The sequence below is a fragment of the Acomys russatus genome, chromosome 13 (assembly GCF_903995435.1).
Source record: "Acomys russatus chromosome 13, mAcoRus1.1, whole genome shotgun sequence".
Lineage (NCBI taxonomy): Eukaryota > Metazoa > Chordata > Mammalia > Rodentia > Muridae > Acomys > Acomys russatus.
In genome coordinates this window covers 24,000,219-24,014,190 of record NC_067149.1, presented here as the reverse complement: position 1 = coordinate 24,014,190, position 13,972 = coordinate 24,000,219, and the positions used below count along the sequence as shown (strand labels likewise).

The 13,972-nt window shown below is 43.3% G+C and overlaps 1 protein-coding gene across 1 annotated transcript in view; it reads left to right on the top strand.

Annotated features, from left to right (window-relative positions):
• The window catches only part of Suclg2 (succinate-CoA ligase GDP-forming subunit beta), a 259,745-nt gene that overhangs the window by 119,084 nt on the left and 126,689 nt on the right, over positions 1 to 13,972 (top strand). Inside the window, exons 3-4 of the mRNA XM_051154952.1 lie at positions 10,261 to 10,360; positions 11,417 to 11,507. Coding sequence (XP_051010909.1) covers positions 10,261 to 10,360; positions 11,417 to 11,507 — 191 coding nt within the window. The remainder of the gene's footprint in view (positions 1 to 10,260; positions 10,361 to 11,416; positions 11,508 to 13,972) is intronic.

Genomic DNA, 13,972 nt, shown 5'->3' with positions numbered 1-13,972 from the left:
AGAAGAAGAAAAAGAAGAGGAGGAGGAAGTCGTCATCGTGGTTGTCGTCATTAGTGAGGCATACCTGCATTTGTTCTTCCTTATTATGTACCCACATATAGTCATTAGACACTTAGTTTTGTACTAAGGTGAAGGTTTTTTATATTTTCATGATAGCACAAACTCAACAAGGGGGTTAAGATCCCTACTGTTCATTCATTCTCTCTCCCTTTTTCCTTCAGGACAGAATCTCACTTAATCCACACTGGTCTAGAATTTACTCTATAACCAAGGTTGACTTTGAACTCCTGATCTTCCTGCTTCCAACTGCTTAGTTTACATGAAGCACTGTGCAGGAATGCTGGTTTTTTTGGGGAGACATATGGAATGTCAGAGGGCACATTGTGGAGTTTTCTCTTCCTACCTTTCAGTGGGTTCCAAGGATTTGAATTTAATCCTCAGGCTTTTGTGGCAAGTGCCCTTACACACTGAACCATCTCACTTGCCCTTTTAAATATTTGATTCTAAGGCTACCTTCCTGATGAATTCTCAGCAATAGTATTGCCCTTCTTGGTAAGGGCATAGGCCTTACAGTGTGACACATTGAGTGATACACTTCAGCACTGAGTGTCACGCTATATTTAAATTTCACATCTTCCAAAAGAAACTAAACAGATACTGAACTTTGGTCACTGCTGTCTTACTAATGAATTTAAGGGCAGATGTCCTGATTTTTCAGTTTACTTCAAAATGTGTGAAGAAAAACTTGTGCTATGATAGATGGAGAGATGTGTCACAAGACAAATACAGCAGAAGTGGACCACCTAGGCCCTCGGTGCTGGAGGTGTGAGGAGTCTTCACGGTAGCAGTTCAGCTTTCTGTGTGACTAGAAACTTGGAGTGAAATGTTAGTGGCCTCAGGGTGGAGTCATGAGAATCCACGTGAGTGGGTTAAGGTACAGTCTCTGAGCGGTGTCTCCTGTGTAGATACCATCCAGTGCTGGCTAGCTGTAACCCTGGCTTTAGTTGGGGTGTCTCAGGGGTTAAGTGGAGACAGTGAGTGCATTTAATACAGATCTTATTCCTAGTGTGCCCCTAATAATGCTGTTGGCATTAAGCTGAAAAGGGATGCTCCCTTGATGTGATATTTAATATCCTAATTTGATAGGTTCTAGGATCACCTAGGAAAGAAGCTTCTGGGTGTGCCTGTGGGGCCTTTCTAGATTAGGTTAACTAAGCTAGTAAAACACAACTTAAACATAGGTGGCACCTCTGCATGGCCTGAGTGATAAGGAGGAAGCTAGCTGAGTACCAGCCTTCATCTCTCTGCTTGCTGACTGTGGATGCAGTGTGAGCACCTGCCTCACACTCCTGCCACTGTGCCTTCCCCACCGGTGGACTGTACCTCAAACTGTGAGCTGAAATAATCCCTTCCTTAAGCTGCTTCTGTTAGGCATCTTGTGGCAGCATCTGGAAAGTGACTAATGCACTGTGCTTGTGATAATACGGTGCAAAGTTCCTGGTAGTGTGAATGAATGGCCTTAGATAGAGGGCCCGTTCCAGGCCAGATGTTCTCCTTTGGACATTTTTGTGGGGCTATTTAAGCAATCTCACCCCTTAAGAGCCACAAGCAATATAAAATATTTAGGAGTTACTCTAACTAAGCAAGTGAAGGACTTGTTTGAAAAAAATTTCAAAACTCTGAAGAAAGAGATTGAAGATGACATGAGAAGATGGAATGATCTTCCTTGCTCATGGATCGGGAGAAGTAACATAATAAAAATGGCCATTCTACCAAAAGCAATCTACAGATTCAATGCAATCCCTATCAAAATACCTACACAATTTCTTAAAGACATTGAAAGTTCAATTCTGAACTTCATATGGAAAAACAAAAAACCCAGAATAGCTAAAACAATCTTGTACAATAAAAGGTGTTCTGGAGGACTCTCCATACCTGATCTCAAACTGTACTATAAAGCAATAGTAATTAAAACAGCATGGTAATGGCACAGCAACAGGCGGATTGATCAGTGGAATCGAATCGAAGACCCAGATATGAATCCACACACATATGGTCACTTGATTTTTGACAAAGAAGCCAAATCCATTCAATGGAAAAAGGATAGCATCTTCAACAAATGGTGCTGGTCTAACTGGATGTCTACATGTAGAAAAATGCAATTAGACCCCTATTTGTCACCATGCACAAAACTCAAATCCAAGTGGATTAAAGACCTCAACATAAAACCAGAGACACTAAGTCACTTAGAAGAAAAAGTGGGGAAGAGCCTGGAACATATTGGCATAGGAGACAACTTCCTGAACAGAACACCAACAGCCCAGGCCTTAATGTCAACAATTAATAAATGGGACCTCATGAGGCTGAGAAGCATCTGTAAAGCAGAAGACACTGTCAAGAGAACAAAGCGACAGCCTACAGACTGGGAAAAGATCTTCACCAACTCTACATCTGACAAAGGTCTAATATCCAAAATATATAAAGAACTCAAGAAATTAAACACCACCAAACCAAATAACCCAATTGAGAAATGGGGCTTGGAACTAAACAGAGAATTCTCAACAGAGGAATATCAAATGGCTGAGAAACACTTAAAGAAATGCTCAACCGTCCTTAGTCGTCAGGGAAATGCAAATCAAAACAACTCTGAGATTCCATCTTATACCCATCAGAATGGCTAAGATAAAAAATTCAAGTGACACCACATGCTGGCGAGGATGTGGGGAGAGAGGAACACTCCTTCATTGCTGGTGGGAATGCAAACTAGTACAGCCACTTTGGAAATCTATCTGGTGCTATCTCAGAAAAATGGGAATAGGGCTTCCTCAAGACCCAGCTATTCTACTCCTTGGAATATACCCAGAAGATGCTCCAGCACACAACAAGAAAATTTGCTCAACATGTTCATAGCAGCCTTATTCATAATAGCCAGAACATGGAAACAGCCTAAGTGTCCCTCAGTAGAAGAATGGATAAAGAAACTGTGGTCCATATACCCTATGGAATACTACTCAGCTATTAAAAACAAGGAATTCAGGAAATTTGTGGATAAATGGATTGAGCTAGAAATGATCATAATGAGTGAGTTAACCCAGAAGCAGAAAGACTCAAATGGTATATATTCACTTATATCTGCATACTAGCCCAAGGGGCGTGTCCCATGAAAGCCTTCACTTACCAGGAAACTGGGACAGAGGGGAGGACATCCTATTGGGACTCTAGATGAGAGAAGCTTGGGAGAATAGCAAAGTAGAAGGATCCAGAGGGTCCTAGAAACCTACAAGTAGAACATTATGATAGGTAGATTTGGGCCCAGGGGTCCCGCTCAAACTAAGGCACCAGCCAAGGACAATACAGGCGGTAAACTTTAAACCCGTACCCAGATCTACCAAATGGTCAGAACATTCTCCACAGTTGAGTGGAAAGTGGGATATGACTTTCTCACATACTCTGGTGCCTCACGTTTGACCATGTTCCCTGGAGGGGGAGACCTGGTGGCACTCAGAGGAAGGACAGCAGGTTACCAAGAAGAGACTTGATACCCTATGAGCATATACAGGGGGAAGTAATCCCCCTCAGAAACAGTCATAGGGGAGGGGAATAAGGGGAAAATGGGAGGGAGGGAAGAATGGGAGGATACAAGGGATGGGATAACCATTGAGATGTAACAAGAATAAATTAATAAAAATAAATAAAATAAAAAATAAAAATAAAAGTCACAGACCATGCAGAGCTGGGGACTGGCTTTATCAGCTGCACCTCATACCTCTCCTTGAGGCCAGCCCCCACCTACAGACTGTGTTAGTGTGACATCACTGAAAGAAAGGCATTCAGTGGGGAGATGCCATCTATGTCATGAAACTTGTCTGTGTCCTGAAGTCAGTGCCAGCTTTTAACACTGTTCTTTAAAGATTGATCTATTTGTGGAAGGATGAAAGCAGGATCTAATTTTCTCTCCATGCGGAATCATGTCTATGTTTCTTGCTTGCTGTCCTGCTTCTTGCTAGGAGACCAAGAGACAGAGCTTAGAAGAGGCTGCAGGTGGGCCTAGGGATATCAGCTCTGGGAGTAGTGTTGTCAGCTGCTCTTGTGGGAGGGTGGGGCAGAGTAGCAGCTGTTTGTCCCTCTTACTTTTAACTGTACAAGGAATATGGTGGAAATGCTTTGGGTGTTAATGCTCTCTTTGTTCCATGAGTGTTTCCGGTTCTTGCTGAGCTCTTGAATGTCACATGGCTACAGATAATGGATATCACAATATATTTATCTGTCCTGTGGTTTGTGTAAAACACAGTATGGTTTCCTCTGAAGAGCTGGTGCTCTGTCTTCAAGCACCTTCATGCCTCACTGATGAAGGATGCTGAGTCTGTGTCCTGGCAGTGCTACACACTTTCAGATAAGTCTCAGGTTGTCAGTAAGGTCACTGGAATTTAGGGGCTCAGTGGTAGGAGACTGTATTCTTGAACTTTTTTCTAGAAATTATGTTTTGGTTTACTTTTTAACAAACCTGAGATTGCTAGCATTAATCTATATAAAGGAACAAGATTTTATCTATTTCTGAGGCATATAAGATAGTACACTGAGTGCAGTCTTTCTAGAGGTGTTTTTTATTTAGCGTTAAAATTTTTATCATCAGCAAGGAATTAGTGGATATGCAAGCAACAAATAATGTCATAGCTAAGGGCAGAAGAGTAGATGAGCTTACCATTATAATGTGAATGGTATCTGTAGCATAGTAGTACCTGGATATATGGATTGATGGATGGATGGATATATGTATGTATCAGTGTGAAAAAACAGTGATTTAAAGATTACTTTCAGGAGTTTTGTAGGGACAAAATTGAAAAAAATTCTCGTAAAAACATAAGCATGTTTTCTGTTAATATAATAGTATGACCTTCTTTACAATCAATAAATGGTTTAAGGTAGTTTTATTATGCCCCAATAGTATCTGAGTGAAGAGATTATTATTTTTATAATGCTTAGTAAATTGGTTATCACATTCAGTATAAAATTTTAGATTTAAAAGTTACATAAAAGTCTTTATTACTAATAAATATGTATTTCTAAATGTTCACCCCTGACAACTTCCTTTTTGAATCTCAAAGCCCCTGTCCTAAAAATGAACTCAGTAAGCCATAGAGAGAGTAGCATGCCCATATTTGCCCTGGAACTAGTCCTATCAGCCAAGCTAGGGCAGACCAGATGCCACCTGTTGAATGGATAATGAAAATGTGTTACACATGTGGAGTATTATTCAGTCATACAGAACAAAATTACTTAATTTGTGGGAAGAGAGCTAGAAATGGAGATGATTGTGTTAGACCAAGTGAGTGAGGCAGGCTTAGAAAGACGGTGCTGTGTTTTCTCCTATAAGTAGGATCTGTGGGGAAGAAGACAACGTGGCCGTGGAATGGGAGGGAGGAGCAGGGTCAAAGAAGGAAACAAAGGGGAGCAAACAGAGTCAAAATGCATCACAGGCCTGCGTGAGCTATCACAGTGACACCCATTGCCTTTGTCATCAGTACCACTAACAGTGTGCATTTACAGAGGCAACCACACCTGTCTTACAGGCCATCCTATATATCTTATAGGAATGTGGTTTAAGTCTGATGGGTGGCAGTTTGGTGAGAGGCTGAGAATCTGGTCTCAGTCAGCTGGGTGTGGGCAGTGTTGAGGTGGTTGTTTCTCGAGTCTTCTGGCTCACTGTTGACATGATTTGAGTTGGAATAAGGATGTGAACAGAAAGAGTCGTCACAGTGTCTTGTTCTTCACATGACCTACTTAATTTTAAGCCTGTAGGAAGAGGTATGTATCCAAGGCCAGGGAGCGTTACAGTAATGACCACAGAGTGATGACTCAATTTTAACATTTGGAATCCTCAGGCCTTATGAAAGCCGCTTGATACTTAGACCTTAAACTTAACTCTTTTGCCTTCTGTTGTCCCTTCTCTTTGCCTTCTGGTAGTATGGAAATCTGCAGCGGTGAGATACACCTTCACAGCATCAGGTAGGATTCTGTCACCTACCGAGAGGGGATCACCACACAAAAATCAGACAGTGCTCTGTACTGAAAGCCAGGGTTTCCCAATCTGCTCTTGTTAGTGAACTACGGAAATAAGAATTCCCTCAGCAACCCCAGGGCTGTGGCTGCTGGGGGATGGTTGGTGTGTCTGTGTGTCCTGCATTTGGGGAGGAGTGCCTTGGGAAAGAAGGCAACCTGGAATAAAACCCAGCTTGGTAGTACAAATTCTCAGTGTAACAATGGCTGCAAATAATGTATTTTCAGACAAGCTGTTTGCTTGCTTGCTTATTCATTAATTTATTCATTTTTGAGACAAGAGTCTTACTGTATAGCTTGAGCTGTCTTGGAACTCACTATGTGGACCAGGGTGGCCTCAAACCCACAGAGCTCTGGCTGCCTCTGCCTCCAAGTGCTGGGATTAACAGTATGTGTCAATCTGCTGGGCTCTCAGACATACTTGCGCAACATTTTTATTGTAGTTATGAACTGTTTCATGAATATTATTTTGTATAAATGTTTTCAGAATGCTGCCTCTGAAGAACAAAATGAACCATTTTTATAAAACTTGCCTAATAAAAACACGTCTTCTTTGAGTGTGGTTTTCTTAATGATTTTAACTTTTTCATTTATACTTAACAATGCTTCCAAGAGCATCCATTCTCTAGAATGAGACTTCTGGGACCGTAAACCTGGTCCAAACCTGTATTAAAATCAGAGTAACTCACAGCCTAGAAGGAGGTAACATTTGCAGGCAGCAGAGTAAAACCAAAGTGTAAGTGGAGCTTCCCGAGCAGCTCTGCACACTGTCCGCTGCGGCTGTGGGGTATTGGAGAAGTTGATCTGTTTCTGTAGGTTAAGCCACTATGTCTAATACGACTTTTTCATCGATATGTAAAAATCATAATAAAGTGTTTTCTCTCAAACTGCTTTTCAGGATAAAAAAACTTACCAGGAAAGGAATAAAATACAGTGGGCACGTTGCTTGCCAAGGTCACTACACATAATATTTAGGAGCCGGAATCGCTCACAGGGCCAACTGTAGGCTAATAATATGGCTCTTAATGCATATATGCAATCTGTTTCTGCAGAAAGTCCACCATACCTCCCCACTTGTAGCTTGCTACATGGTGGGTAAATAACATTATCCAGAAAACTTGAGCTGCAAGTGTGGGCTCTTCTCTAATTCTGGAGGAGGTAATATTCAGAAAACCAGATTTATTTTTACTTTTACTTTTGGAAAGTCAGATCTTTGAATGAAATGAAAACAGTGGCATTAAATGGAATGAACTTGGTAAATACTGAAAGAAAAGACTGGTAACCTTTGAGTAGAATTTGGCCTCTCTCCATAAATTTAAGTAAATAACAGTTGAAGTAACCCTCTTCTTGAGGCTCCCTCAAGAACTGAAATTACTGTAGTGGTGACTGCTCCCTCACCATACTCTACACTTAGTTGTCTTAATGGACTTGTTTTTGACTGGAGTACAAGTTGTGGGAGATAGCAGATTGAGTAGCCCCCTTTTCCCCGTTTTTTTGCTTGCATTGACTTGAGAGCTTTGAGTATGACTCAGTGGCAGAGCATATCCTTAGCATGGGCTAGGATGGATCAATCTCTGGATTCTGTTCATGACACTACCAAACAAAACAATCCCAAATATTAGTGACCTAATCCCTGGCTTCAGTCGTCTAGATGCTTGCTTGGGTTACCACCAGGGTGGTATGCAATCCTTTGACATGAGGGCAGATGTGACTGGCCAGTTGAATAATTGCATCAAGGCTGCAGCCATTCTGGGTGCTGGTGGCTAGAACTGGTTTTATCAGCCTTTGCGGTGTCACTCAGCAGCAGCCAGTTGGGGGTGTGCCTGGCATTCCAGTCCTGCTGCTGAGAAGCTAGGAGGGACAGCCTTTCTCCTGGGCGACAAGGGCAAGGAAAACGTTCATGACAGTGGAGTGCCCTGAGGCACTTAAAGAATTCCAAGTGACTGTAATTAAACCTTTGAGCAGACAGCAAAACGTACTTTTTCCACTTGCTATGTTCAGAAGACAAATAGAAGCCGTCTTTGTCTGTACCATATTTGGCAATCACTGAGAATAACCGTTATGGTGCTCGCCATCATACTTTATTTTATGAGTGCGCCAGCCATTGAAATCAGCACTTGCGCTAATGTGTTGCATTTCTTCTTCGTGCTCTGGTAGCACTGTGTGCTCCTTTAAAATGACCTCTCTTCAGACAGGCATCGCCTTTCACTCTTTTGTGTCTCTTCTACCAGAGTTTTGTTTGCTTCTCATCTTATAGCACTGAGAGTGAAAGCCAGCCCAGCTGTCCTCCTTAGCCACATATGCCACCAGCCCTAGAGGTGGGCATTGTAGTCCAGGTTTCCTTCAGTCCCCTGTCATTGTGTGTGCACTTGCTGCTGATGTATGCACTAGCCTGAGTGGACACTGAGTTTGTGGGTTTTGATCCTATGAACAGTGACCATCACCTGTTTTCAGTCAGCTTACTAGCTTCCAGCTTGTTCTAGGTCAGGGTTTGGCTGAAGATGTGCTGGTTCATGTTGAAGGCAAAAGCAAGAGTCAAAGGCAGGGAAGGACTGTGTTCTTAGAAGGGGCTGTGCTTGCTCCTGAAAAGGTGCCGAGACTTAGCTCCGGGAGGGTATGAGAGATGGGAGTGCAGGGGTGAAAGCATCAAATGAACCTTTCTGCTGTAGCCTTGGCGTGGGCTGGCTCATGACTGTCTGACCCCCGGCCTTCAGAGTGTGGTGCCTTTATAGCTCCCCATAGTAAAATGTTTGTGGGTCTTTATCCGTCAGTCTTTGCCTGATTGACTGGCAATGACAGTGACTTTCCTGTCTGAAGTAGCCAACAACTTACGGTTAGAACTCAATATAAATTATGGCAGTTTATTTTAACATTTTTTATCCATTTAACTTTTTGACTATTTAGAGAGTGTGTGTGCATGTGAGTGGAGCAGAGGTTCAAGTGTCAGGTGTTTTCTTAAGTCACTCCATCTTATTTTTCGAGACAGTTCTCTCAGTGAGCCTGGAGCTCACTCATTTCCGCAAGGCAGGCCAGTAGCCGCACTCTGGGGCTTTTCCAGTCTTTGCTTCCCCTGCACCGGGTCACAGGCCGTACCCTTGTGCCAGGCCTCATGCTTACAGAGCAAGCCATCTCCCTGCCAGTGCCCACTCTTTACTCATCCTTAAAACAATCCTCATTATTGTTTTAAATAGCAAACTGACTTTGGAGGCCTGTGGTTAACACGACCTAGCTGAGTGGAGAACATGAGGAGGCCTACAATCCAAGATGCAAAAACCTCAGTTGCAGAAACAGAAAACCATGGCAGCCTAATGGAAGATGATTTAGTTCTCTGATTTAAATAAAGACGATACACAACACCGTACCAGCTATGGCCTGATATGTGCGTTGTTTGGTTTTAAAACACATTTAATTTGGAGCATGCTCCCTATCCCCCCAATACAGAAAAAGAATTCTCTTGCTTGCCACATGCACCATTTATCACTAGGTGACCTCTCACCCCACTTCCCTGCCAGTCCTATAGACATGCTTGAGTTTATAATTCTGGTCTGAAAGGTCAGGAACAGAGAGTTTATTCTTTCTTTGTGTGAGCTGAGAAACAAATATTCCCAAACGTTTTTTCCCCTAGGAGATTTTTTTCATTTTGCCAATACTTTAAAAAAATATTGCTTGCTTTTTGTTTTAATTCATTTCCTTCTTTCTTAGCCATCCCTGTCAATATATAGAACAACTGCTCAGAAACCTGCTGGTTTCCAGGAATACAGTTATTAAAGGCATCCTTTGTCCTGTCTGTAAACCCTTTCTGTACTCAGTCCAGTCTGCCTCTGACATCTCAGAGCTGATGGTCAGATCCTCTGCCATCTGAGAATGTTGTTACACAGTGAAATTCATGCTGCCTCCATGGCTTTATGTGCATCTTTGAGCACATTCAGAAGAGCAAAGGACCATGAGCCTGGCTTTCCCCATATGTGTGGCCATCAGGGGCTTCCAGTGCTGGGATGGATTTGATTGTCCTCAGTAAATATACTTTTTTTATTTGTAAATTTTGAAGTTCCTTATTGTCTCTGTTTTCAGAGTTGGTTAGGAGTGCTTTAGTAAGTGCCGTGGAAGTCCTACACCATTATTGCTTTTTCCCTGCTCCTTTGAAGAAGAGATGAAGAAAGGAAAGAATTGAAAACAACTACTGTCTGGATTTTTCTTTTTCAGATGCAAAAGAAATTGTTTTAAAAGCCCAGATCTTAGCTGGAGGACGAGGAAAAGGTGTCTTCAATAGCGGTTTGAAAGGAGGTGTTCATTTAACAAAAGAGTAAGTCTGGAGGGTTTAGGCCCCTATCCTATTAATGACTGAAAGGACTCTTGGGCAGGAGATCTGGGGCAGGGATGGGGTGGGGGGATTCCTCCTCCCTTCAGAGGGCTTTATGTCCCTCAGTGAGGACGCCTATGTGTCCTCTCTCCCAGACAATCTGATACATCCCAAGAGTTAGAAATAATACTTCTTGCAACTGAAATACCATTTCCATCATGTCATTCCCATGAATAATATTCAGTGGTTCCTGGGACACGTGGTGTCTTTGTGGTGTCTGGTGTGATAATCCATGCTCGCCTTTATTTGAGCATCTTCCCAGCATCCTGCCCCTGCACCAAGCCTCTGCTCTCTTCCCATTACAGTCTTTGTATTGATTGTTTTCCCTCTCATTGTTTATTATTTTACAGACCATCCACTGTCAGTGTTCCATTCAGTTTCTATCTAAATTTTATGCATCTAGTATTGTTTCTTTACTAATTTGTTTAGGGGAGAAGGTACCAGAGTTTAGCATCTCTTCACTCATTCATTCCTTCATTTGTATGTGGCTCTCAGTGAGCCTTTGTGATAGCACTAGACACACGGAATGTAAATGGAAAGGCATGCATTCTGTGGGTAATAGGAGGATGTGGGCTACAGCTGGACCCTGGGCAGTGTGGATGAGAGGCTGTGGGGTGGAAGAGGTGGACCCTGGGCAGTGTGGATGTGAGGCTGTGGGTTAGAGGTGGGTCCTAGGCAGTGTGCATGTGAGGATGTGGGGTGGTGGAGGTGGGTCCTGGGCAGTATGGATGTGAGGCTGTGGGGTGGTGGAGGTGGGTCCTGGGCAGTGTGGATGTGAAGATGTGTGTGGTGCTGTGGTGGAGGTGGACCTTGGGCAATATGAACGTGAGGCTGTGGGGTGGTGGAGGTGGGTTCTAGGCAGTGTGGGTGTGAAGATGTGTGACGGTGCTGTGGTGGTGGTGGAGGTAACTTTGGATACTGGGAACCCTGATGTGTAGTGATTTGTAATATGCCCTGATTGTCTCTTCTTTGTCATTCCCTCCTTTTTGTCCCTCTTAGCCCTAAAGAAGTGGGACAACTGGCTCAACAGATGATTGGCTATAATCTCGCAACAAAACAAACTCCAAAAGAAGGTGTGAAGGTTAACAAGGTAATGTGGATGACCTTGGTCTTTTTGTATGTACTTTAAACAAAAGAACAGAGAGCTAGACTTCGCTCTGCCAGATTCTAAGGAAGCCCTGTCCTTTGAAGTGTGCTGTTTTTGTTGAGGGAGTGCTGTGTCATTGAAGAAAGACTGATAGGGCTGTGGACCTTGGCATTCACCAAAAGCCAGTGAGGTGATGACCAGAGCAGTCTTCATTCAAAGCCCACGGGCGTCCTGCTTGAAGCTGACAAGGCTCAGCAGGGCGCTTTGTCCTCAGTTAGCCCCTCCTCTTCCCGTGCAGCCTCGTCCTCGTCCTCAGGTTTCTGTATTAGAATTGCCTGTTGCAGTGGCTTTTCTTAAAACGTACCCCAGGCTATAGCTCTAAGCCACTGCTGCTAGGAGGGTATTATTAGTGAGGAGTGCTAGCAGTAAGTGTGTATAGCATGCACATCCATGTGCATACATACATATGGCACATGGAGATGCACATGCAGAGGAAGTAAAGCTCAGGGAAAAATGGCCTGCATCTGCTGTGCCATTGTAAATATAGGAGCCAGTCCAGACCCTGCCTTTCCCTCCTGTCACTTTTGTTTTTGTTTTTCTTTTCATATGTGAAATAACCAAAGCTATCTTTCATGCATAATGTGCAAAAAGAAGACCATGTAGAGATCCATGCTCAAAATGCAAGACCTGTGAAGCAGAATATGAATTCATGACCAGAGCCCCTTGGGTATCACATATGGTAACCTTGAAGACAGCTGTGGCTCGAAAGACAGTAAATTGGGCTCCACTTTTTGACCTTATCTGTTGCCATAGCATCAGAGACTTGCAGCTTCTATTATTGTGCTGTACTTGGGGGGGCGACTGAGTGGTACATTCTACTTTAAGTTTTCACAGAACTTTAGGAAAATTCTTGGCATAGCCTTAGGAAGTGTGTCCTTATTAAGTCATGGAAGAGGTCAATTCAAGCTGAAATAGAGACACTGGAAAGCAAAAGATATCTTATGGGGACATTTATGTCCATCCCTGTGCCTCTATTGAGACAGTGCACCCCAGGAACTTGGAATCTCCTCCTGAAGGTCATGCTGGGAAAAGGGAAAGGCTGAAGTCTGCTGCTGGGCCAGGGAGGAGCTGGCTTCCCAGGAAGGTTTCACAGAGCACCATGCAGAAGTCACCATTAACGGTGCTCTAAACTTATGTCAGGACTCAAAAGATGGGCTTGGGGAGAGAATCACTGGATCTCTGTTCTTCTTCCCAGTGTGACACACTGAGTTTCCTTCTCTGCTTTTTGCTATTGTTTGTTTACTTGGCCTTTTGAGGCTCAGTGCAGAGCCTCGCTTGTTAGGACGGCCAGCGCTAGGATCATCATAAGACAGCTCCGGAAGCAGCAGGGATTGGGGACGCTACAAGGCCATTAGCTTCAGCTACTAAAAAGGCTGAGGAGCAAACCGAAAAGCTGGCTGGGCCTGTCCCTTTACAGCCCCTCTCAGGTGGGTATAGGGACTGTCAGAGTTGCTTTGTTCCTGTTCAGACTAGAACACTGTTTATTTCCCTTTTAAATCTGATTGTGTGCCTTCACCTGCATAACTTACTCAGAATTTGTCCAGAGAGAGCATAATTAGCACTTTTGTTTGTAGGGAATTGTTGTTTTATATGGACACATGGGAGTTCAGATTAGAATTTGTGAAACTTTTAACAAGCATGTAAAAGTGTATCCTTAAAGCAGATTCACACTATATCATAATAGAATCCCACAGAAAGGTGGCTTGTAACTAAGTCCCTGACATGCTGGTGATAAGCACATTCCTGAGAACTGCGATGTCACCAGAAAACCACCAGAGGAATTTATTTTTGAGTATATTTTTATCCCATAATTCAGTATCATGAAGCAATTCCAATAGAATAAAAGTTAGAAAGTAAAATTTGTGCACATCTGGAGGAAATTGCTGTGTGTTGTTTTATCCTTTTCTGATGTTCATGGTATGTTCTCACCTTTCTGTAACAACATACATGTATTGATGCTATTGTTCTGCTTCCTTTATTTGAGGATTGTGTTTTTGAGATGAGGTTTCTTGTAGCTCAGGCTAGCCTCAAATTTGCAGAAAATGGCCGATACTTCTGATCCTCCCTCAAAGCATGCTGGAGTATTACATCTTTCTCCCAGGTCAGGACATGTGATTCTAGCTCTTCCCCCTCCTCCTCCTTCCCCCTTCCTCCTCCTCCTCCCCCTTCCTCCTCCTCCCCCCCCCTTCCTCCTCCTCCTCCCCCCTTCCTCCTCCTTCTCCTCCTCTTCCTCCTCCTTCTCCCCTTCCGTCTCCTCCTTTTCCTGCTCCTCCTTCCTCTTTTTCTTCTTCTTCTTTTTCCCCTTCCCCTTCTCCTCCTCCTCCTTCTTCATCAACTTCTTTTTTGGCAGGATAGCCCTTGCCTCTAGTCAGTGAGGATAATTAGTATTTAACAGCACCTAATGATAG